The sequence below is a fragment of the Gorilla gorilla genome, chromosome 4, assembly GCF_029281585.2.
Source record: "Gorilla gorilla gorilla isolate KB3781 chromosome 4, NHGRI_mGorGor1-v2.1_pri, whole genome shotgun sequence".
NCBI lineage: Eukaryota > Metazoa > Chordata > Mammalia > Primates > Hominidae > Gorilla > Gorilla gorilla.
Genome location: NC_073228.2, coordinates 50,431,559 through 50,453,637, shown reverse-complemented (window position 1 = coordinate 50,453,637; position 22,079 = coordinate 50,431,559). Strand labels below are relative to the sequence as shown.

General features: G+C 52.1%; 3 protein-coding genes across 13 annotated transcripts in view; 1 reads left to right on the top strand and 2 right to left on the bottom strand.

Annotated features, from left to right (window-relative positions):
- The window catches only part of DNAJC7 (DnaJ heat shock protein family (Hsp40) member C7), a 41,692-nt gene extending 39,335 nt beyond the window's left edge, over positions 1 to 2,357 (bottom strand). The window contains exon 1 of one of the 5 annotated variants that reach the window (XM_055388118.1): positions 2,306 to 2,357. In XM_055388118.1, coding sequence (XP_055244093.1) covers positions 2,306 to 2,343 — 38 coding nt within the window. In that variant the 5' untranslated portion in view covers positions 2,344 to 2,357. Of the gene's footprint in view, positions 1 to 907; positions 1,015 to 1,207; positions 1,434 to 2,305 lie in introns of those variants that run through there. The other 4 variants (XM_055388117.2, XM_055388115.2, XM_055388120.2 and 1 more) reach the window with 4 other exon arrangements.
- NKIRAS2 (NFKB inhibitor interacting Ras like 2) lies at positions 1,356 to 9,514 on the top strand. 6 transcript variants are annotated; one of them, XM_055388128.2, is made up of 4 exons: positions 1,356 to 1,494; positions 5,436 to 5,543; positions 6,271 to 6,512; positions 7,529 to 9,514. In XM_055388128.2, the coding sequence occupies exons 2-4, from the start codon at positions 5,450 to 5,452 to the stop codon at positions 7,766 to 7,768; spliced, it is 576 nt and encodes a 191-aa protein (XP_055244103.1). In that variant the 5' UTR covers positions 1,356 to 1,494; positions 5,436 to 5,449; the 3' UTR covers positions 7,769 to 9,514. The 6 variants fall into 6 exon arrangements, with proteins under 6 accessions (XP_055244103.1, XP_055244105.1, XP_055244106.1 ...); XM_055388130.2 differs by having other exon boundaries at positions 1,429 to 1,494; positions 5,417 to 5,543; XM_055388131.2 differs by lacking the exon at positions 1,356 to 1,494 and adding an exon at positions 3,922 to 4,076 and having other exon boundaries at positions 6,271 to 6,344.
- ZNF385C (zinc finger protein 385C) overlaps positions 9,449 to 22,079 on the bottom strand; it is a 73,398-nt gene continuing 60,767 nt past the window's right edge. For both annotated transcript variants that reach the window (XM_055388123.1, XM_055388122.1), the window contains 7 exons: positions 21,880 to 22,028; positions 18,401 to 18,511; positions 15,543 to 15,708; positions 12,658 to 12,951; positions 11,925 to 12,121; positions 11,493 to 11,603; positions 9,449 to 11,010 (listed from right to left, as the gene is read on the bottom strand). In XM_055388123.1, the coding sequence (XP_055244098.1) occupies positions 10,774 to 11,010; positions 11,493 to 11,603; positions 11,925 to 12,121; positions 12,658 to 12,951; positions 15,543 to 15,708; positions 18,401 to 18,511; positions 21,880 to 22,028 (1,265 nt within the window). In that variant the 3' untranslated portion in view covers positions 9,449 to 10,773. The remainder of the gene's footprint in view (positions 11,011 to 11,492; positions 11,604 to 11,924; positions 12,122 to 12,657; positions 12,952 to 15,542; positions 15,709 to 18,400; positions 18,512 to 21,879; positions 22,029 to 22,079) is intronic.

The following is a 22,079-nucleotide window of genomic DNA, read 5'->3' as shown; positions in this document are numbered from 1 at the left end:
TTACACTTTGTCAGGCCCCTCAGCTCCCAGCAGATCAGGAACTTGAGATCTGGCTGTGGTAACCACCCTCAAGCTTGATAACTATTCATTGCGTCCGAGTACTTCTTATATTTCGAACTCATCAGATAGTAAAAATCTCAGAATCCTGATTTCAGATCTCATGAACTAATTCTACATCACCACCTCAAATTACCCAGCCTGAAGACACAACGGGCTTGGTATGAAGATATAAAGTATGTTGCAAAGAGACTGAGGGCACTGTAGACATCTTGAACAAAAGGGTCAGACTAACCCGCAGCTGATAAGGAAAGGGCTCCAAACTTCTAGAACCTTCTTGTCAATTCTGCTTTAGGATTAGAACAAGTATGACTACCCACAACTCTGTTCCAACCCCACTTCCAATAATCTGGCCTAACTGTTGCCAGAATCTAGAGCGTTCTCGAAAACCACTCACTCAGCAGCTCCCTTGGCTAGTCCGACTGGCAATCTCGAACCACCGCGGCTGCTTCGGAGTGCCAACAGCGCCCAAGCAGTTGCCCTATTCCTTGGTGCTTAACTTAAGAAAGAACAGTGCTGGAAAGGATAAACATCACCCAGGAAGGACAGGGGAAGAGGAGTCTGACGTAGAGAACACGAGATAAGCCCCTCGCTCTTCCTTTTTTTCTCTGTCATCTTTGACTTCTGGGATAACCGGGGGCAACCAGGTCAATTATGGAGACACACAATCACTTCGAACCCAGACTAGTGATCGCTGGGGTATAATTACAAGGGAAAACGGGGTGAGGAGGGCAAAGGTTTTGGAGACGGAAAATGCAGACAGGCAACAATGCACAGAAGTTAACAAGAGAAGGCGGGGGTCGGGGGCGATGTAAGGAAGTCGTCATCGACGCCGCGCCGCTTCCCCCACCTCGCACCAGACCTCTGAAATTGCCCTCGGAGACTCGGCCTCTCCTATAAGGACGATCGTCCTCTCAGCTGGAGAACAAGGCCATGCCTCAGCTCCTACGCCAGGCGGAAGCGGGAGAGGAAGGCCGACCCCCAAGAGCGCCCCTTCAGGGGGTCCATCCGGCCTTGATCTCAGATGGGGGGGTGTTTGCGGAGGGCGGGGCATCGCCTCAACAGCTGGGGGCTGCATCATGGCAGGAACGAGTTTCCCTGAGCCACGGAGCTGCAGGTCGCCTCCTCTACTACCCTGCTACCCGGTTACCTCTTCGCCTCTTGGTCGTCGAGCAGCTCTGGCTCGGTCGCCGCCATTACCACATCGCACTCCGCGGCAGCCGCCATCTTACCGCCGGGACCAGAGAGCTGGGTGGGAGGCCGGCGGTGAAGAGCACTTCCGGTTGGAGCATAGAGCAGCTCAGCGGCGCTGCGCCCAGAAGGGCTCCCTCGGGCTCGTCTACCAGAGAGAAGCTCCGCTTGGGGCCAGAGCGGCTTCCCGCCCCCGGATGTCCACGGTGGTCTCCGCGCCGGGGCGGGAGCCCAGGGGCTGTGCCGGTGCGTAGGCGGCGCCACTTTACCCGTGGGTGGGAAGGCAGGGTGTACGGGTGGTAGCCTCTCTAGGGCTTGGCTGTTTTCAATATTCCAAGAGCCTCATTGCCATAGCAACTTCCAATCCTAGAGAGTCTTCCTGAAAGGCTCCGTGGAGTCTGGGTTGGGTGGGGACCAGGTGACCCAAGACTCTGTAGGGAAAGAGTCCCCACTGCTACCTTTCCGACCTTGGAGTGTATCCACAGCTTCTTCCCGGGAAAGTCAAGAGACACTTTGAGCCCAGTTCCCCCAGCTTTCATCGTTCTCTGGAAGCCCTGCCCAATCAAGCCAGGGGAACGCAGGGCGTCTTCACCCTGCGCCTTTCATCCACTCCGGATCTCCAAACACCAACTGGTTCATCACCCTAATGACGCTGACCCTTTTATAAGGCTCCTTTCATGTCAGCCGCCTGGGAGTGCCATCTCAGCATTAAGCCTAGGAAAGCTGACACATGGCGCCCCAGACCCTGCCCTGGAGTTTATAAGGAAGCTCGCGGGGTGAGGTCCCTGCTCTTGTGTCCCCAGTACTCCCACCTCTTATATAAACTCTCTACTCATCACGCTTGCCTTGCCGAATGCGGTCTGGATTGAGAATTCATAGGGGACAAGGGCACAGTTTAACTGTCTTTGTTGTTATTCCCTCACCCAAACGACTATTTGTGGAGCTGAATTAAATTGGAGCTTTCTGGGGTTAAATTGGAGGAGTATGAGGAGTAGCTTTACAATGTAAAGCTAAGAGTAAAATAAGAAGAGGGCAAAGGAATTTTAAAAGAATTTACCTATTTGTTCCAGGAAAACAGCATGTGCCAATGCTCATACTCTGCCTATCCCAGTGTGGAGAGAGCTGAAACCACAGCGACCACTGAGTAGGGAGGGATAGGACAAGCTCACTAGGTTGGAAAGGAGGGGTCATTCGTTGAGCCAATCACTCAATAGTCCTTTCCAAAACGCCTACTCTGTGCTAGGTTGTGAGGGCACAAGACTTAAAGACCACCTGCCCTGCCTGCCAGTGGCTCATAGTCCAGTCTAATGCTAGCCAACCTGTCTCACCATCTTCCCACTTTATGTTCTATCTAAGGCAACTCATTTATTCCCACAGCTTTACTTCCATCTGTTGATGACTCTCAACTCTTCATATCTCCAACCTAGACCTTTCTTCAGCTTCCACAGCTGTATATCCAACTATCTACTGGATATCTCTTGTATGTTTCACAAATCCCCAAGGCTTACCATATTTAAATTTAACTTTTTCATTGTCTACCCACACCTCAACAACAGAAAAAACAAATGTTGGATGTAATTATTATCTTTCCTAAATTCCGTATCTTGTTAAATGGATTAAACCATTCTCACTCTTGGCTTCCAATTTGTTGCCAAGTTTTGTTGATTCTCCTACCAAATATTTCCCAAATCTATCTCCACCTTTCCATCCCGATTCAGGCGCTCATCATTTTTTTTAAATCTTGGAATAGGCTGGGTGTGGTGGCATGCATCTGTAGTCCCAGCTATTTGGGAGGCTGAGGCAGGAGGATCACTTGAACCCAGGAGTTAGAGGCTGCAGTGAGCTATGATCACACCAATGTACTCCAGCACGGAGAAAAGAGCAAGACCCTGTCTCAAAACAAAACCGGCAACAACAACAACAAAACAACAGAAAAAAAAACCTTGGAATACATCAATAGTCTCCTAATCGGTCTCTAATTTCATCTCTGTTCAGTCTTCCCTCTTCTGCCAGAGTGACCTTCCTCAGGGACTGATCATGTCTCTTCATTGGCAATGGCTTTCCATTGCCGTCAATTTGATCTCTTCGGCCTACCACACAAAGCCTTTGATTATCTGTTTCTTTTTTTTTAATAATTTAATTTGAGTACCAATATTTAGGTCCTTTCTACCACCAATATTGAACCCAAGTTCTCATAGTTTCAGAAAATGCCATGACTTGTAGCCGTTTCCTCCACCCTAGAACACCCTTTCCCCCAGGCCCTTCAGTGTCTGCTGACTCAAAGTTAAATGCCCTTTTGCTGTGCCCCACAGCACCTCAGTAGTTGTTAGACATCTAGCTTCTCTAGACCGTGAGTTCTGATGGGCAGCCACCATGTCTAACTCGTCCACTTTCTCTCAGTATATGGCCCTGCACCTGGCACAGATGATGCTCAGAAAACATTTGACGAATAAATGATTGAGTAAACGAAGAGTTACTGTACTCTGATCGCCTTTACAGAGAGAACATCTGGGCCTCAGAGACACCAGAACACCCAGCGGCCCGCGTCCAGGGAGTCTAGAACCTTGGGCTCCCGCGCACACCCAGGCCAGGTCCTGGCCGTCATTCTCCCGCCGGCCTCTGGGGGAGCTGCGCGGTCCGCGCTCTCTCTCCGCTGCCGGAATTCGTCTTGCCTGACGGAAGCTGGGGAGCGGGCAGGCGGCGGGGGCGGGGCCTGGAGGAGCCTACACCGACTCTGAAGGAAGACTGGAGCCTTTGCGGCGGCGCTGCCCCTCCCCTGGTCCCCGCGAGCTCCGAGGGCCCGGCTGGTGCTGCGGGGGCCCCGGGAGGTACGGAGCTGGGAGGCGAGGCTCCTCCGGCGCTAGGATCGGCCTCCTCCTCCGGGCCGCTTTAGGTGGCTGGTCTCTGCCTCTCATTCCCTCTGGGGGCTCCCCCGTGAGAAAATCTGTGGCGGAGGCCCCTCTGGCCCACTCTTATGGTGTCCTTTATTGTGGGGCTCGCTATATGGAGAGGGGGTCTGTGTCAGGAGCTTCCCCTGGAGAGGTTTCTGTTAGAGACCGTCTTTGGGAGTGATCTATCTCTGCTCTCTGGGGGGGATCTTTGTCTGGAGCTTTTGGGGGGCTTGTGTTTGGAAGTTTGCCTTCGGGGAGATATCTGTCTGGGACCTCTTAGGGTTTCTGTATCTGAGCTTTCTCTTTTGTGTCTGTCAGTCCAAGGGCAGCAAAAAGTATCTCCTTTCTGAAGCCTTTTTTTCCTTAGGTTTCTTCACTCTTTTCTCTCTTGTCTTATGTTCATTTTAGCCATAGACTTGACTGGAGTTTAGAGGGAATTGATTGTTGTCCAGATGAGTCGTACAGGAAAGCAGATTGTCTTTTTTTGAGACGGAGTCTTGCTCTGCCGCCCAGGCTGGAGTGCAGTGGCATATTCTTGGCTCACTGCAGTCTCCGCCTCCTGGGTTCAAGCGATTCTCCTGCGTCAGCCTCTCAAGTAGCTGGGCTTACAGGCACCCGCCACCACGCCTGGCTAATTTTTTGTATGTTTGGTAGAGATGAGGTTTCACTATGTTGGCCAGTCTGGTCACGAACTCCTGACTTTGTGATCCGCCCACCTCGGCCTCCCGAAGTGCTGAGATTACAGGCTTGAGCCACCGTGCCCTGCCCCAGATTATCCTTTTTATTTGCTCAATCCCCCCAGGGAGCAGATGGCTTCAGACAGCCACACAAAACACTGTTCCTGCTTAATTCTCCATGGGGTCATGGTTAAAGAGAGGAAGCTGGGCTGAGCTCCCTTTACTAATTGGTCCTCTACATCTTGCGCACAGAAGGGAACCTGGCCCAGTGGCCAGTGACTCTCCTCTCCCTTTATGGCAGCATTTCCAAGCACCTGCCCTGTGACAGATACTGGCTAGGTACTGGGGATAACAAAGACGAATAAAATAACAGCTTACCATCCAGTAGTAGACATGGAGACATCCGTTTCCTCTGACTAGCATTGGGATGGTGCTGAAACCCTGGAACTATACATTCAGTTTAGAACTATACATTCAGTTTAGAACTCTCAGTTATGGACGTTCTGCCTTCTGTTTTTTTGGTTTTTGTTTTTGTCCACCAGAAAACATCTGCTAGTAACTGCCCTCTGTGTTGATACTTTCTTTCCTCACCTTACCCAGCGTGCTTCTGTTCTTCAAGGTTGAAAACTAAGCATGGGGAAGAGCTGCAAGGTGGTCGTGTGTGGCCAGGCGTCTGTGGGCAAAACTTCAATCCTGGAGCAGCTTCTGTATGGGAACCATGTAGTGGGTGAGTGTTGTTGGAGGGGGAGGAACAGTGGAAGAAGTTGAAAAATAAGGAATAGGACTTGATCACAACACACACAGGCTAAAAGCTGCTCCTGGTGGTTTTCGCCCCTGGGAGAATTAAACTTACATTGTAACAGATCAACTCTACAACACTGAACAAATCCGGAGGGAGAAAGCCCTATGTCCAAGATAGGAAAGAGAAGCTGTCATGTCACACTTGTGCTTAGCATGGAATTAGCATAAAATTAATGTCTATTGGCCGGGTGCGGTGGATCACGCCTGTAATCCGAGCACTTTGGGAGGCTGAGGCGGGTGAATCACCTCAGGGCGGGAGTTCGAGACCAGCCTGACGAACTTGGAGAAACCCTGTCTCTACTAAAAATACAAAATTAGCCGGGCGTGGTGGCACATGCCTGTAATCCCAGCTATTCGGGAGGCTGAGGCAGGAGAATCGCTTGAACTCAGGAGGTGGAGGTTGCGGTGAGCCGAGATTGCACCATTGCACTCCAGCCTGGGCAACGAGAGCGAAACTCCGTCTCAAAAAAAGAAAGAAATTAATGTTCGTTCCCCTAAACCCAAATCATTTCAGTCCTGCCAGGCTGTCAATTCTCTGGCCTCCTCAGCCCCCCACATTCCTTTCTCCCCATTTGGTCAGCCTTAAGATGCTCTCATCACTCACATTTCCCATCTCTCTCTCCACTTCAGACAGTTTTCTCATTTTATACCAGGTTCGGAGATGATCGAGACGCAGGAGGACATCTACGTGGGCTCCATTGAGACAGACCGGGGGGTGCGAGAGCAGGTGCGTTTCTATGACACCCGGGGGCTCCGAGATGGGGCCGAACTGCCCCGACACTGCTTCTCTTGCACTGATGGCTACGTCCTGGTCTATAGCACAGATAGCAGAGAGTCTTTTCAGCGTGTGGAGCTGCTCAAGAAGGAGATTGACAAATCCAAGGACAAGAAGGAGGTGTGTGGCATAGGCTTCTGGTGGGAGCCTCAGTGGTCAGAGAGTTTGGGCGGAGGGCTGGTTTGGGAAGCCTGGCATGGCTCCATTCTTCACTCCAAGGTGAGTTAGGAGCCAGAGGTGGGGTGGAGGCCACTGAGGGTATCTTTACCCTCAGGATTGGCTGCATGTTGAGTCTGCTCAACCAAAGAGGCCTCTTTGTGGTTTAAGGGGTCCCTGACCTAATGTATGAAGCCCCCATTTAGTTGTTGAAGGGGTCACTGACTTAATGTATGAAGCCCCCACTTAGTTGTATGAAGTCCCCACATAGTTGTCCTTCCTGATGGTTCTGTGCTTTTAGCTATGAAAGCCCTTCTTTTTTTTTTTTTTTTTTTGTTTGTTTGTTTGAGACAGGGTCTCACTCTGCCACCCAGGCTGGAGTGCAGTGGCATGATCACAGCTCACTGCAGCCTCAACCTCCCAAGGCTTAGGTGGTCCTCGTGCCTCAGCCCCCTGCTAAGACTACAGGTGCACGCCACCACACCTGGCTAAGTTTTGTATTTTTAGTAGAGATGGGGTTTTGTCATGTTGCTCAGGCTGGTCTCAAACTCCTGGACTCAAGCAGTCCACCTGCCTCAGCCTCCCAAAGTGTTGGGATTACAGGCGTGAGCCACTGCATCTGGCCACGAAGGCCCTTCTGTTCTCCAGAATCCCACAGTAAGCTGCAGGGTTCTGGGAGTGCTTCCTCACCTGTTGTTGAGCCAGAAACTGACTACTAGTAATGAGCAGGTATGGGCAATACAGAGCTGGTGATAGAACTCCTAAAAGGAGGGCTAGATGGAGGCCAGAATTTGAACAGAGGAAAGAGAAAAAAAGCAACCATCTCCTTCCCCACAATGAGTGGTATGGAATCTAGAAAGAGATGAGATATCAGCCATTGAGCTATCCTTTCATAGAACTCCTAGGTGGTTGCCAGCCCCCATGTCCATTCCTGGTTCTATGGTACATTCACAGGCCTATGCTCTGTCCCTCTTCCCCAGGTCACCATCGTGGTCCTTGGCAACAAGTGTGACTTACAGGAGCAGCGGCGTGTAGACCCAGATGTGGCTCAGCACTGGGCCAAGTCAGAGAAGGTGAAGCTGTGGGAGGTGTCAGTGGCGGACCGGCGCTCCCTCCTGGAGCCCTTTGTCTACTTGGCCAGCAAGATGACGCAACCCCAGAGCAAGTCTGCCTTCCCCCTCAGCCGGAAGAACAAGGGCAGTGGCTCCTTGGATGGCTGAAGAGCTGCCGTTCCTCCTTCACGATCCCAGCCCCATTTCAGTGTCTGGGGCTCTGGTAGATGTGTTGAGGGCAAAGTAGAGGGCAAGCTGTCTTTCCCAGTCAGCCAGGGAGCTCCCCGCCAGGCCACGTCCCAGCCACTTTGCTCCCTCTCACCTCTGGGAAGTGCAAATACTCTTGGTTGACATTCCCTTCCTCAGCCCTCCTAGTCTACTCCCCACCCCAGCTTTTAGAGGATCTGCTCCACTGTCTCCTGGGGCAGTTGTGGGTCACTGTCCCTTCCAGCTGCCCCAGACAGGAAGCAGAGTCACCACGCAGCAGTATCCCGTCTTGGGTCTGAGTTCCTATTATAGGTAGGGGCCCCACCCTCTGGGCTTCCCATCAGCGACACACACACACTTATGGCACCAGCCTGGACTCCAGAAAAAAGGTGTCCAGGTATTGTGTGTACGCATTTGTGCACACACAAATATGCTCCTATACTGGCATTAGGCGTCTCCTCATCCCTCACCCTGACCTTTCTCCTGTCCTTTTCTTGGCTGGAAGAAGTTGGCCTCCTGGGAGTGTAGTTTTCTGTTTTAAATCCCCCACCCCTGGCTGGGCTCAGTGGCTCACCCATGTAATCCCAGCACTTTGGGAGGCCAAGGCGGGTCGATTACTTGAGGTCAGGAGTTCACGACCAGCCTGGCCAACATTGTGAAACCCCATCTCTGCCAAAAATACAAAAGTTAGCCGGGCGTAGTGGCACATGCCTGTAATCCCAGCTACCCGGGGAGGCTGAGGCAGGAGAATTGCTTGAACTCAGAAGGCGGAGGCTGCAGTGAGCCGAGATTGTGCCACTGCACTCCAGCCTGGTCAACAGAGCAAGACTCCATCTCAAAAAAAAAAAAAAAAAAATTCCCCACCCCTACCAATTGTTTTACTTCCTCTTCCTGCTCAGGGAGCAGATGGGCCTCACTGGTTGAGATGGAATAGAATAACTGGGCTATGAGTCGCCAGCCCACTTTGTGACCCAGCAAGACCTTTCCCCTCTCTGGGCATCAGTTTCTCATCTGTAAGATGACCAGAGTTGCTTAGATGATCTCCTAGATCCTTTCCAGTTCTCTTGATTTTGTAAAGCCAATGGCTTTTCCCTCTTTTAAGGTGCTATGCCAACCAGCCCTGGAGGCTGGGATCTGCCGCTCCCTCCAGCCACCAGGGGGCAGGAGTGCACTACCTGCTGTCAGTCACCAGAGTGGCCGCTCAGTGCCCAGCCCGCCAGCCTCGCCCTTGGAGGCTGCTCTTTATCCTGCCTGTGGTTTTCAGCTCAGAGCTGGACTTCTATTTATAAGTTACCTGTATTTATATTTATATGCCCGCTCTCATGGTGAAGGCTGGACAAGGTGCTCCTCTGGCCCCTCCTTCTTACCTCAGATGCCTGAACAGAACAAGGCAAACCCGTAGCAGCCTCTCAGGAGCTGACAGGTCCTCTTTCGGGGCTCAGGAGGGTGGGCACACACCCAGCGGCCTGCAGAGTAAGCTTATTACCCACAACTGTGCCCGCTTTGTGCTTCTAAGGTGCACACCTAGCCTAGGTGAGACACTGCAGCCAGGCAACCACCGACACACGCCCCTTCTCAAAGCCAGAGGTGAGTGGGGCGGGTGCCCGGGGCTGGGTGAGTGGAATTAGGACACACACAGGCTTGGGCTTCAAGTTCATTTATTGATGCATTGATTGGACACAATAAAACCACAATTGTTATCAAAAAGTTTCCCTCCCCTCCCCCTTTTTCTGGTTCTCCCATTGGAAATGTCTTTAAAAAAAAAAAAGATACAGGGGGATACTGGCAGGGTCCCATATTGTGGGGTGGGGAGGGGGCAGTGCTGCAGTGGAAAGGAGTTTGTGACATTGACATTGACAGCATGAAAATGGGTCTTGCAAGTGCATGTGAGACTGCCTCCCAACACTCAGCTTCACAGTGGCAGGGGCTGGTTGGGAGAAGGGAAAGTTGAATTTAGTGCTAGGACCAGTTTGGAGTGGGAAGCTGTAGGGGAAAGCTCTTCCTTTGGGAGCTCTGGGGGGACTCGGTGTTAGCTGAGTCCATAGTCTGAGGGAGACCCACACCCGCCCTCCAAGAGTTGGGGTTCAGGAAGTCAGAGAAAGGCTAAGAAGAAGAGCTTCTGAGGGATGAGTTACTCCCTCAATATTAAGACTGGGCTTATCAGCAAGTATCACTTGAACCAGGGAGGCAGAGGCTGCAGTGAGCCAAGACTGCACCACTGCACTCTAACCTGGGCAACAGAATGATACTCTCAAACAGAAAAAAAGACTGGGCCCATGAGTGCCCAGAAGACTTAAGATTAAAACAAAACCCTGGGCCCAACCAGAACATCACCTCCTCTCTTAGTCCCACCCCTTCAGAGCAGATGAAGCCCCCAAAAGCTTTCAGAACCAGCCCCACTACCTCCTTGGCTCTGCCCCACCTTAGCACTGCTGATTGAAGGACTTTTGGGTCCCCCTTTCTCCTCCATGGTCCTCTGTCACACTCCCGTGGTCACCTTGTCCTGATAGCCTTGAGCCTGCTGCAGCTAGAGACCCCATCCCTATCTCCAGTGAAGCCCCAGAGCCTAGGAATAGAGGTCAGAGAGTCGTCCCCTGGCTAGGAGAGGATGGCTTGTAGAAGCTAAGATTCCTGGAGTCTGGCCATGTGGGTCTTGGTGTGGGTCTTGGGTGGAGGAAAGTGAGAGCACCACGTGGCTGGGGCTGAGATCTTGCATAGATCTTTGGGGTCTGTCAGGGTGGGAAATGCAAGCAAGCCTAGGATTAACCTTGGAAGGCCTGGGAAAGGAGGGTGGGGACAGTCCTTGGAAGGGAGCTGCCCTTAAAACTAGCCCAGCTCTTTCTGGATCGGGCAGGACCCCTGAAGCTGTTCACAGTCCCTGTGGCACGTAGGAAACCAAGGTGTCTCAGGACAGGAGGAGACAAGGAGTGGCTATTGGGAAATCAGCTCTGGCCTCCCCATGAGGGCTAATAAGGGGCAAGGACGATGGGTCCTGTGGCAGGGCGGACAGCTCCTGCTGGGGTGCGAAACAGAGCTGGGCCCAGGATGGGAGCCGGGAAGAGGGTAGTGGCTGCTGTAGGGGCAGGGCGGAGGGCCAGGGGCCCTGGCAGAGCACAGATGGCAGTGGCTGCGGTGGGGAGCGGGCTGGGCAGGAAGCGGGCTGCCAACGTCTTGGTGAGTTGCTTCTGCAAGGCCAGTTTAGACTACACGGAAAAGAAAGGAATGGACACAGTCTCCACCCCAGAAAACCCCACCCCCTCCCTGGGGCCCATCCTCAAGCTTTTTGCTGCAGGGAAAGCGTGCCTTTTAGAGTTCCAAACCTAAATCCTCCTCCCTTCCCACCCCCAAACATTCATTCCGAAGGGCTTTCTCCACCACCTGTCTTCCTGTCCAGAGGGAGGAAAGTCTCAGCATGGGAGAAGGGAGGAGGATTTACGGGATAGAGATGGTCTCTAGGAGATGCACGCCCACCCCTCACTCTTGCCCCTAAGATGACTATCCCAACCCACCTCCCCGGAAATTCCTCTGCGCAGATCCCAGTTCCCAGGCCTAGCTCTGTCACTGCCCAGCAGCCTCATTGCAGGGTGGCCTCTTTTCCTGCCCTACCGCAGCCCCCCCATCTGGCCCTCCCAGCCCACCCTCTCCCCTCCTGACCCAGTCCCAGCTCTGTTGCCTGGAGACATACCTTGAGGATACTCACAGCCAGCGCTGCGTGCTTCTGCAGCTTGCTGTGCTGGCTGGAGGGCTTGGGGGGCTTCCCGGCCAGGCGGTCTTTGTGCCTCCTGCTGCTCATGTGCTAATGGACAGACAGACAGACTGGGAACAAGATGACAAAGCCCAAGGACCCCAAGACCATCATCCTCGACTCTTCCCCTTCCTCTATCCACAGCTCATACATCCAAAGCACACAGACTGGGTCCTCACCCTGGGGTAGGCCCTGGAAAGGGGAGGTGAGTCTTGGCCTTTGCCCTTAATTGGCCCACTGGCCTGCTGGCCTCGCTTCTCCAGCCTGCTCTGCTGTGCCCTGCCTGCCCTCTTCAGGGTCCCTCCCTCTGCTGCCCTGCCCCCCAACCCCCTCCCCTGGCTCCAACCCCAGTCACAGCCTCACTTCTCCCACCTGCTTCAGTTGGGTCTCTGAATTGACCTGGAGCTGACAGAGAGCACAGTGGAAGGCAGGGCTGGGCACCTGCCGGCCGCCCCGGCCCCCTGTGACTCTCTTGGCCTTGTGTCCGGCACCTCCCCTGGACACCGGGCGGCCCCGGCTCCTCCGGGGAGCCCCTCGCTGACCTTCCATCATCCACCGGTGCTTGGCTCCTGGAGAGGGAAGGAGGCAGTCTCTCAGCAGCAGGAAGGGGTTGCAGGGGCCACAGAGACCCCCTCCACACTCATGCAATTTGGCTCTCCCTGTAAGCCTCACGGCTGCTCTGTGCACACATTGCCCTCCAGCCACACGTGGTTTCCCCTCCCAGCTTCTGTCCTTTCATGCCAGCCCCTCCTATGAAAGGCCTTCCTGCACTACAAATAGCTGCCTTCCCCTTTGCTTTGATCTCAGTCCTTTCCTTCTAGGTGTAATCTAAGGAGAGAGGCAGATGTCTCCTGTCTCCTGTGGAGTGACCCTTCAGAGATTTAGCAAACTTCAGTTCTTGCTGCCTCAGACTTCTCTTCCCAATTCTCCTTCCCCAAGGAGTAATGGGAGGACCCAGAAACGTCCGTTCAGTAACACACAAGCACAAAGCCTCCGCCATCTAACCCTTGAGCGAAGCACCCAGGAACTCAAGCCTGCCCTCATCTGGCGAGGCTTAGCTTCTGTCCCACCCTTTCCCTGGGCTCCAGCTCCTGGGACTACTGACCTGTGTTGTGAGCCTGAAGCTGGGAGGCCGAGTTCACTGTCACCTTACACGTGGGGCAGTAGAGGTGCCCCTTCTCACTCCTGCCTTCCCCACTCATGCTGCTTCCCACGGCAGCTGCCACTGGCTCAGGCCCCGGTGCCTCTCTCCCAGGCTCTGGGGAGCAAGGTGGGCAGGAGGAAGAAGAGGATGAGGAGGCAGCATCCAAGAGCTCTGAGTGGGCTGGCTCCCTGGATGTAGGGTCTGGAGTTGGTGGTGGCTGGAGTGGAGGCCCAAGAGGAGGGATTGCAGGAACTGCTGCAGAGATGGAAGGCATGGGGGCAGAGTGTGAGACCCAAGATGATGCTGCAGACCACGATCTTCAGCTCTGACCATGGAGGTGGCCTGGAGGGCCCCTGGTGGATGACCAGCACTGAATTCCAGGCCCCACTTTTCTACCAACTCACTGGGCAGACTTGGGCCTCAGTTTCCCCATCTGAAATCATTAAGTTGGACACAGTGGTCTCAGAAAGCCCTCACAGCCCTCATATTCTTATTTGCTAACTTAAATAAACAGAGGTCACCAAAAAAGATGTACTAGAATGTTCAGAGAACACTATTCATAATACCATAAAACTGAAACTACCCACATGTCCACCAACAGGAGAGCAGATTTTTAAAAAACAATGGTACGGGCTGGATACGGTAGCTCATGTCTGTAATCCGAGCACTTTGGGAGGCCGAGGCAGGTGGATCACCTAAGGTCAGGAGTTCGAGACTGGCCTGGCCAACATGGTGAAACCCTATCTCTACTAAAAATACAGAATTAGGCGTGGTGGCACATGCCTATAATCCCAGCTACTCGGGAGGCTGAGGCAGGAGAATCGCTTGAACCTGGAAGGTGGAGGTTACAGTGAACTGAGATCACACCACTGCACTCCAGCCTGGGCGACAGAGTGAAACGCCATCTCAAAAAAAAAAAAAAAAAACAAAAAAAAACAAAAAACAGTGGTATGGGCCAGACGCAGTGGCTCACGCCTGTGATCCCAACGCTTTGGGAGGCCAAGGTTAGCAGATCGCTTGAGTCCAGGAGTTCGAGACCAGACTGGGTGACACAGCGAAACACCATCTGTACTAAAAATACAAAAATTAGCCAGGCATGGTGGCACATGCCTATAGTTCCAACTACTTGGGAGGCTGAGGCAGGAGAATCGCTTGAGAGCCAGGGAGGTGGATGAGCCTAGGTCACACCACTGCACTCCAGCCTGGGTGACAGAGCCAGACCCTGTCTCAAAAAAAAAAAGAGGTTTTAAAAATTTAAATAAAAAAAAAATAGTGGTATGATCCACAATGGAGTACTACACAGCAATGAAAAAGAACAAACTACAGCTACATGCAAAAACATGGATGAATCTTACAGATTTAATGAATGTTGATGAATGTTTGTGAGAGATGAATAAAAACTAGATACCGGCCAGGCAGGGTGGCTCACGCCTGTAATCCCAGCACTTTGGGAGGCCAAGGTGGGTGGATCACAAGGTCAGGAGTTCGAGACCAGCCTGGCCAATATGGTGAAACCCCGTTTCTACTAAAAATACAAAAATTAGCTGGACGTGGTGGCAGGTACCTGTAGTCCCAGCTACTTGGAAGACTGAGGTAGGAGAATGGCTTGAACCCAGGAAGCAGAGGTTGCAGTGAGCCAAGATTGCACCGCTGTGCTCCAGCCTGGGAGACAGAGCGAGACTCTGTCTCAAAAAACAAACAAAACAAAACAAAAAAACCCCACAAAACAAAACAGATACAAAAAAACCCCTGCACACTCTATGTTTCACCAAAAATAGGTAAAGCTGATCTATGCTGAGAAAAGTCAGGATCGTATTTACCATCAGAGGGGTTGTAGTTGGTTGAATAGTGTCTCCCCCAAAATTCACATCTATCTGGAACCTCAGAATGTGACCTTATTTGGAAACAGGGTCTTTGAAGATAAAATTAGTTAAGATGAGGTCATGCTGGGTTTGGATGGGATTGATCTAGTGACTGGTACCCTTATAAAAAGAGCTTGTGGAAACACAAGGACACACAAGGGAGAATGTGGAGATGGAGGTGGAGACTGGAGTGATGCGTCTATAAGCCAAGAAGTGCCAAGGAATACCGGCAGCCACCAAAGGCCAGAAGAGAAGCATGGGACACTTTCTCCTCTAAGCCCCCAAGAAGGAACCAATGCTGTCAACGCCTTGATTTCAGACTTCTGGCCTCCAGAGCTGTGTGAAAATAAATTTTTGTTGTTTTCAGTCACCCAGGTTGTAGTCTCTTTTTTTGGGGGGTGGGGGTGGGCAGGGGAGGTTAGAGACAAGGTTTTGCTCTGTCACCTAGGCTAGAGTGCAGTGGCATGACCATAGCTCACTGCAGCCTCGACCTCCTGGGCTTAAGCAGATCCTTCTGCTTCAGCCTCCTGAGTAGCTGGGACTACAAGTGTGCATCATCATGCCTGGCAAATACATTTTTTGTAGAGACAGGGTCACACCATGTTGCCCAGACTGGTCTCAAACTCCAGGCTTAAAGCAATCCTCCCGCCTCAGCCTCCCAAAGTGTTAACCATCACAAGATGTGAGCCACCATTCCTAACTTCACAAATGAAGTCATTTGTGAAGGCAGCCCTTGGAAATGAATACTTCAAGGTAATGACCAGGAGGAGGTGCAAGACAAGCTTCTGAGGTGCTGGTAACGTGTTTCCTGATCTGGGTGTGTTCAGCTTAGGAAAATTCGTGGCGTGGTACACTTGTGTGCCTTTGCCTGTCTGTATGGAATACTCCAACACAAGCAAAAAGAATAAGCAGAAATCTCTCAACCCCTTGTCGGAAACCAGATTTGGAGTGGAGACATGGGAAAGAGAAGAGCTTAGGACTGACCTTTACTCTGTGGTTCTCCAGGGGCTCCACTGGCCAGCGTTGGGATTGGGGACACTACAGCCCCATCCTGGGCCTGGGTGTGTGGCCTCTGCTTGCTCTTGGCAGCCTCGACAGCCTTGAGTTTTCTGGCGTGTTTGTGGCCTTTATAATGTGCCTCGGCCTGGTTCTGGGGAGGGGAGGGCAAGAGGTCACCATTCACTGGCTGAGTCCACATGCCCCATCTGTGAACTGGAGCCCAGCAGGGGGACAGGTCAAAGGGAGGCAGGGCTCAGGTCACACAAAGGGCAAGTCCTTGTCCTTGTCATCATCATCACCATAGCACATGTGGCTCTGAGGTTTGCAGAATGTGTTCTCGCACATGAACTCCAAGGCAGGCTGCCTCTGGCTTCAGATCTGACCCAGCCACTTACTAACCACATCTTTTTGTTGTTGTTGTTGTTGTTGTTTTTGTTTTTTGAGATGGAGTCTCGCTCTGTCGCCCAGGCTGGAGTGCAGTGGCGCCATCTCAGCTCACTGCAACCTCCGCCTCCTGGGTTCAAGTGATTCTTCTGCCTCAGCCTCTGGGGTAGCTGGGACTACAGGCGCCCGCCACCACACCCGGCTAATTTTTTGTATTTTTAGTAGAGACGGGGTTTTACCATATTAGCCAGGATGGTCTCGATCTCCTGACCTCGTGATCCACCCGCCTCAGCCTCCCAAAGTGCTGGGATTACAGGCGTGAGCCACCGCGCCTGGCCACTAACTACATCTTTAGGCAAGTAACATCTCTCTGAGCCTGAGTCTCCTCACCCATAAACCCTGTGATGATAATACTGACCTCATGGGGTTGTCAGAATTACATGGGAACATGAATTACAAGGGCCGAGTACATAGAGTAGGTGCTTAATGAATGTTAGTTATCAAGTGTATCAATGCGCAAATGGAGAAAGCAGAGCAATCCCCACACTTTGGGGTGTATGTACCCCAGAACATTCATCCCTTTGTTCATTTGTTCAACAAGTCATTACTGAGCATTTGCTATTTGCCAGGCACTGTGCCCGGGGTCCAGCAGGAAGAAGAATGGTTCCTCCCTCAGAACAAATTCTCTCCTCCATCTTTTTTTTTTTTTTTTTTGAGACGGAGTCTCGCTCTGTCGCCCAGGCTGGAGTGCAGTGGTGTAATCTCGGCTCACTGCAAGCTCCGCCTCCCGGGTTCACGCCATTCTCCTGCCTCAGCCTCCCGAGTAGCTGGAACTACAGGCGCCCGCCACTGCGCCCAGCTAATTTTTTGTATTTTTAGTAGAGATGGGGTTTCACCGTGGTCTCGATCTCCTGACCTCGTGATCCGCCCACCTCGGCCTCCCAAAGTGCATCTTTTTTTTTTTTGAGACGGAATCTCGCTTTGTCACCCAGGCTGGAGTGCAACGGGAGCAATCTAGGCGCACTGTAACCTCTGCCTCCTGGGTTCAAGCGATTCTCCTGCCTCAGCCTCCCGAGTAGCTGGGATTACAGGCACCTGTCACCACAACTGGCTGCTTTTTTTTTTTCTTCTGTATTTTAGTAGAGATGGGGTTTCACCATGTTGGCCAGGCTGGTCTCTAACTCCTGACCTCAAGTGATCCACCCACCTTGGCCTCCCAAAGTGCTGGGATTACAGGCATGAGCCACCACGCCCAGCCTCTCCTCCATCTCTTGCAGGACTCATGGAACCAGAAGGCCTGAAGGGAATCCTCAAATCTGGTCTGTCAGTGTCCTCCCTCCAAGGGTCCTCACTTGCTGCTCCCCGGCCCACCTCCTTGAAACATGGGAAAGACAGGCCCCCACGGCCCCTCCCTGGATGCTATACCACAGCAGTTCTGCTGGCATCCAACCGAAACCCCAGATTGCCTAACAGGAGGTAGACCTTCCCTGGGAGGCCAGAATGAGGTTCCTCCTCTACCTAGTGGTAAGATGTAGTAGAAAGGGGTAGGCTGTAGTAGAAAGTCATAGACCTTGGGGTCAGCCAGGCCTGGATTCATATCCCAGCTTTGCTACTTACCAGCTGTGTGGTCTTAGGCAAGTCACTTAACCTCTCTAAGGCTCACTTTCCTCACCTGAAAATCGGGGATTATAATAGCGCCTCTAGGCCAGGTGCGGTGGCTCACACCTGTAATCCCAGCATGTTGGGAGGTTGAGGTGGGTGGATCACTTGAGCCCAGGAGTTCGAGACCAGCTTGGGCAACATGGTGAAACCCTGTATCTGCCAAAAATATAAAAAAATTAGCCAGGCGTGGTAGCACATGCCTGTAATCCCAGCTACTAGGGAAACTGAGGCACAAGAATCACTTGAACCCTGGAGGTGGAGGCTGCAGTGAGCCAAGATTGCGCCACTGCACTCCCGCCTGGGTGACAGAGTGAGACCTTGTCTAAAAAAACAAAACAAAACAAAAAGATCCCGCCTCCACCCGTCTCACAGATGTATCATGAAAACTATTATTTAAGGGGATGGGCATGATCACATTCTGTAAACTCTCAGGTGCCTTAAGAGCTCAGCTCCAGACCAGGAGCTGATGAGATGGGCCCCTGGGACCTGGAGTGGAGGAAGGGCAGTCTTCTCTCTTGCAGAAGGATCCAGAACACAGGAGAGAGGCCTGGGGGGAAGGAAATGGAATCCCACTGGGCTACAGCTGGGCAGAAGGGGAAGGGGCAGAAGAATCTAGAGAGAGGAGAGGATGCAATGGTTAAAGGACCAAGAGTGCCTCTTCTGCAGCCAGGGTGGAAAATACAGACCACAGCCCCTTTGCCACTGATATTCCTCCCAGAAGGACTCTGAAAGCCCAGCCTCCAGCCCTCTCCCTGCCCAGCCCCCTCCCCAGACCTGCTTTCACTACTTTGTCTCACCGCTGAGTTGAACCTCAGGTGACAGATGTTACAGGAAATGAACAGCTTCTTCTTCAGAGGGGAGGGGACCCCAAACGTGTGGCTGATGACAGCTTTCTGGACCGGGTCCATCTGTGAAGGGAGTGGGAGGGCATAATAACTCTGGGGTTGGCTTGGGAAGCAGGGGTCGGGGGCAGCACAAAATGCCCAAAACTAAAGATGACTGAAGAGGGCCTTGGTCAGCTTCTAGGAAGAACTTTTCCATCCTGCGGATGTTGGAAAGAGAAACAGCTGGGCCAGGCGCGGTGGCTCACACCTGTAATCCCAGCACTTTGGGAGCCCGAGGCAGGCAGATCACCTCAGGTTGGGAGTTCAAGACCAGCCTGACCAACATGGAGAAACCCCGTCTCTACTAAAAAAAAATACAAAATTAGCCAGATGTGATAGCGCATGCCTGTAATCTCAGCTACTCGGGAGGCTGAGGCAGGAGAATTGCTTGAACCAGGGAGACAGAGGTTGCGGTGAACCAAGAGCAGGCCATTACACTCCAGCCTGGGCAACAAGAGCGAAACTTCGTCTCAAAAAAAAAAAAAAGGAAAAAGAAAAGGAAAGAAAGAAGAAACAGCTGCCTGGGTGCAGTGGCTCACGCCTGTAATCCCAGCACTTTGGGAGGCCAAGATGGGTGAATCACCTGAAGTCAGGAGTTCGAGACCAGCCTGGCCAAGAGAAACTCCTTCTCTACTAAAAATACAAAAATTAGCCAGGCGTGGTGGCACGTGCCTGTAGTCTCAGCTACTCAGGAGGCTGAGGCAGGAGGCTTGAACCTGAGAGGCAGAGGTTGCAGTGAGCTGAGATTGCGCCACTGCACTCCAGCCTGGGCAACAGAGTGAGACTCCGTCTCAAAAAAAAAAAAAAAAAAAGAGAAGAGAAAAGAAAGGAAAAGAAAAGAAAAGAAAAATACACAGCCTCTCCCTGGCTGTCTTTATTTGTCAGCCTGGGCTTCTGCTTGGAAGCAGGGGAATGGCCAGAGTGCCCTGCATGTTTCTGGGACATAGAACCATGTCCTGGTGATCACCTTGGCATCTCTTGGTGCCCCTTAGGTCATTATTTTTGTTTTTTTTTTTCTCCTTTGCAATAATTACAACTATTGGGACAGGGAGTTGGAAACAAGGAGAGGCAGGGAAGAGACAAAGAACCCGTCTGTTGGAATTTCCTCTCCCATCACCCAGGCTTCATGCATGGACCTGTGGGCTGGGGGAAGATAAGCCCTATCTCATCAGCTCTACCACTGTCACAGGGCCTGAGGCTGCTGACAACCTTTTTTTTTTTTTTTTCTTTTTTATAAGATGGAATACTGCTCTGTTGCCCAGGCTGGAGTGCAGTGGCATGATCTCAGCTCACTGCAACTTCCACCTCTCAGGTTCAAGTGATTCTCGTGCCTCAGCCTCCCGAGTAGCTGGGATTACAGGTGCCCACCACTACGTCTGGCTAATTTTTGTTATTTTTAGTAGAGACAGGGTTTCACCATGTTGGCCAGGCTGGTCTCAAACTCCTGCCCTCAAAATGATCCGCCTGCCTTCGCCTCCCAATGTGCTGGAATTACAGGTGTGAGCCACCGTGCCCAGCCATGACAACCTCTCTTGAGAGAGTGAGAGCCACAGCCAGGGGAGGTGGGGGGCCAGTAGGGGGTAGGGAGCAGCAAGTGGAGGCCTAAGGTTCCCCAAGGAGTAGGATCGTTTCTTTGGAATATTAATTTGGATTTTTTTTCTTTTCCTTATTATTTTTTTGAGATGGAGTCTCCCTCTTGTCGCCCAGGCTGGAGTGCAATGGCGGAGCCAAAATCTTGCAACCTCCGCTTCCTGGGCTCAAGCGATTCTCCTGCCTCAGCCTCCCGAGTAGCTGGGACTACAGGTGTCCACCACCATGCTCGGCTAATTTTTGTACTTTTAGTAGAGATGGGGTTTCACCATCTCTGTTGGCCAGGCTAGTCTCAAACTCCTGACCTCAGGTGATCAGCCCACCTCAGCCTCCCAAAGTGCTGGGATGACAGGCACGAGCCACTGCACCTAGCTTCTTTTCCTTATTTTAAATCATTTTTTTCTTCTATAGAATTAGGCTTTATGTTCCCTTTTCTCAGGAAGTTGGGCCAAATGCAGTTGTCTGAACTTGTCAAGAACTTTCCAGGCTGGGCGTGGTGGCTCACACCTGTAATCCCAGCACTTTGGGAGGCCGAGGTGGGAGGATCCCTTGAGCTCAGGAGTTTGAGACCAGCCTGGGTAATATAATGAGACTTCATCTCTGCTTATATAAAAATAAAATAAAATAAAAAAGGAACTTTCCAAACCTTCCCAAGAAAAGAAAACAGAGCTTAGAGAGAAGAACATAGGTGCAGAAACTTCCCTGAGAACAGAAAGTGGTTCAAATTTTCACAGCACCCAGGGCCAGCAAGGGGCTCAGGGGACAGGACCTCAGAGGAGAATGGCCTGCAGGGGCCCCCTGCAATTGGAACCATGCCATTCAACAGTGAGCCTGTCAGCAAGCGACAGCAAGGACTCAAGACCAGAGGACCACCCCCCAAATGCCTCAGACTCCTTAGGACCTCTGTCTACTCTGGAGGGTGGGAGGGAAGGGATTCCTAAGTGTGACTGAGGTGGAGTTTGCCACCATCTGCTCAGGATGGGGCACGCCACACCCATGATTTCACTTGAGTTTTCAAAATTTAAAAAAACAGAGATGGTTGCTGATCCCTCATATAGTGAATTAAAATTCATATACTTGTTATGCACACATGTGTACAAGGAAATGTACAGACTAGGACACACACACAGCACAGAAGCTTCAGGCAGTTACAAATGCTCAGACAAGCAGAACAATTCACACTCATGCACACAAAGGGCACATGACCACAGGTAAACTCAAAATCACCCAAACCACACAAAAACACGCATGCTCAGAGGGCAGATACACGCCAAACACACAAAAGACACAAGGACACAATAAACCCTCAGATTGTGCAGGCACATACCTTAATTACATAAAATTACCCACGCACGAAGAGTTGTTTACAAACACACGTTGGACACCAACACACAAACTCACATCCACATATAACATACAAAACCTATAGAAACGACAACAAAAAGGCACAGGTTACACACACACGCACACACACACACACACACACGTCATCCACAGGAGCGCCTACATAGAAGCTTAAGTGGAATGCACAGACTACAGGCCCTTGCAGGCCCAGCAGCTATGATGGTGGGGGTGGGGAAAGGGCTGACACCATCTTGTTCCCCAGCCTAAGAGAGAGCGGGGCCCTCTCTTAGGATCCCAAATAGGGGTCCCTATTTGGAGAGCACCTATCCCCTCTGGGGGATGTTGGAGAAAAAGCTCCTGGTTAGACCCAGCTGCTGAGAACTGGACCCTCTGAACCCACCTTCTGTGCCCACCCACAAGCTTGTGTGCATGCCCCCACCCGCCAGCCCAGCCCATACCGTGCTGAAGTTGGGGAAGAGACTGAGCGGGGCGGCGCCATTGAAGTGGAAGGCGAGCAAGTGCTTGAAGTCCAGCGGGGGCTGCAGAGGCCGGGTGGGCAGGGGCAGGGAGGCCAGCAGGGGGCTGGGGGCACCGGAGGCTGGGCCTGCTGCAGGAGGAAGAAGGGCAGGGTCTGAAATGGGCTCTGTCCTACCCCCGT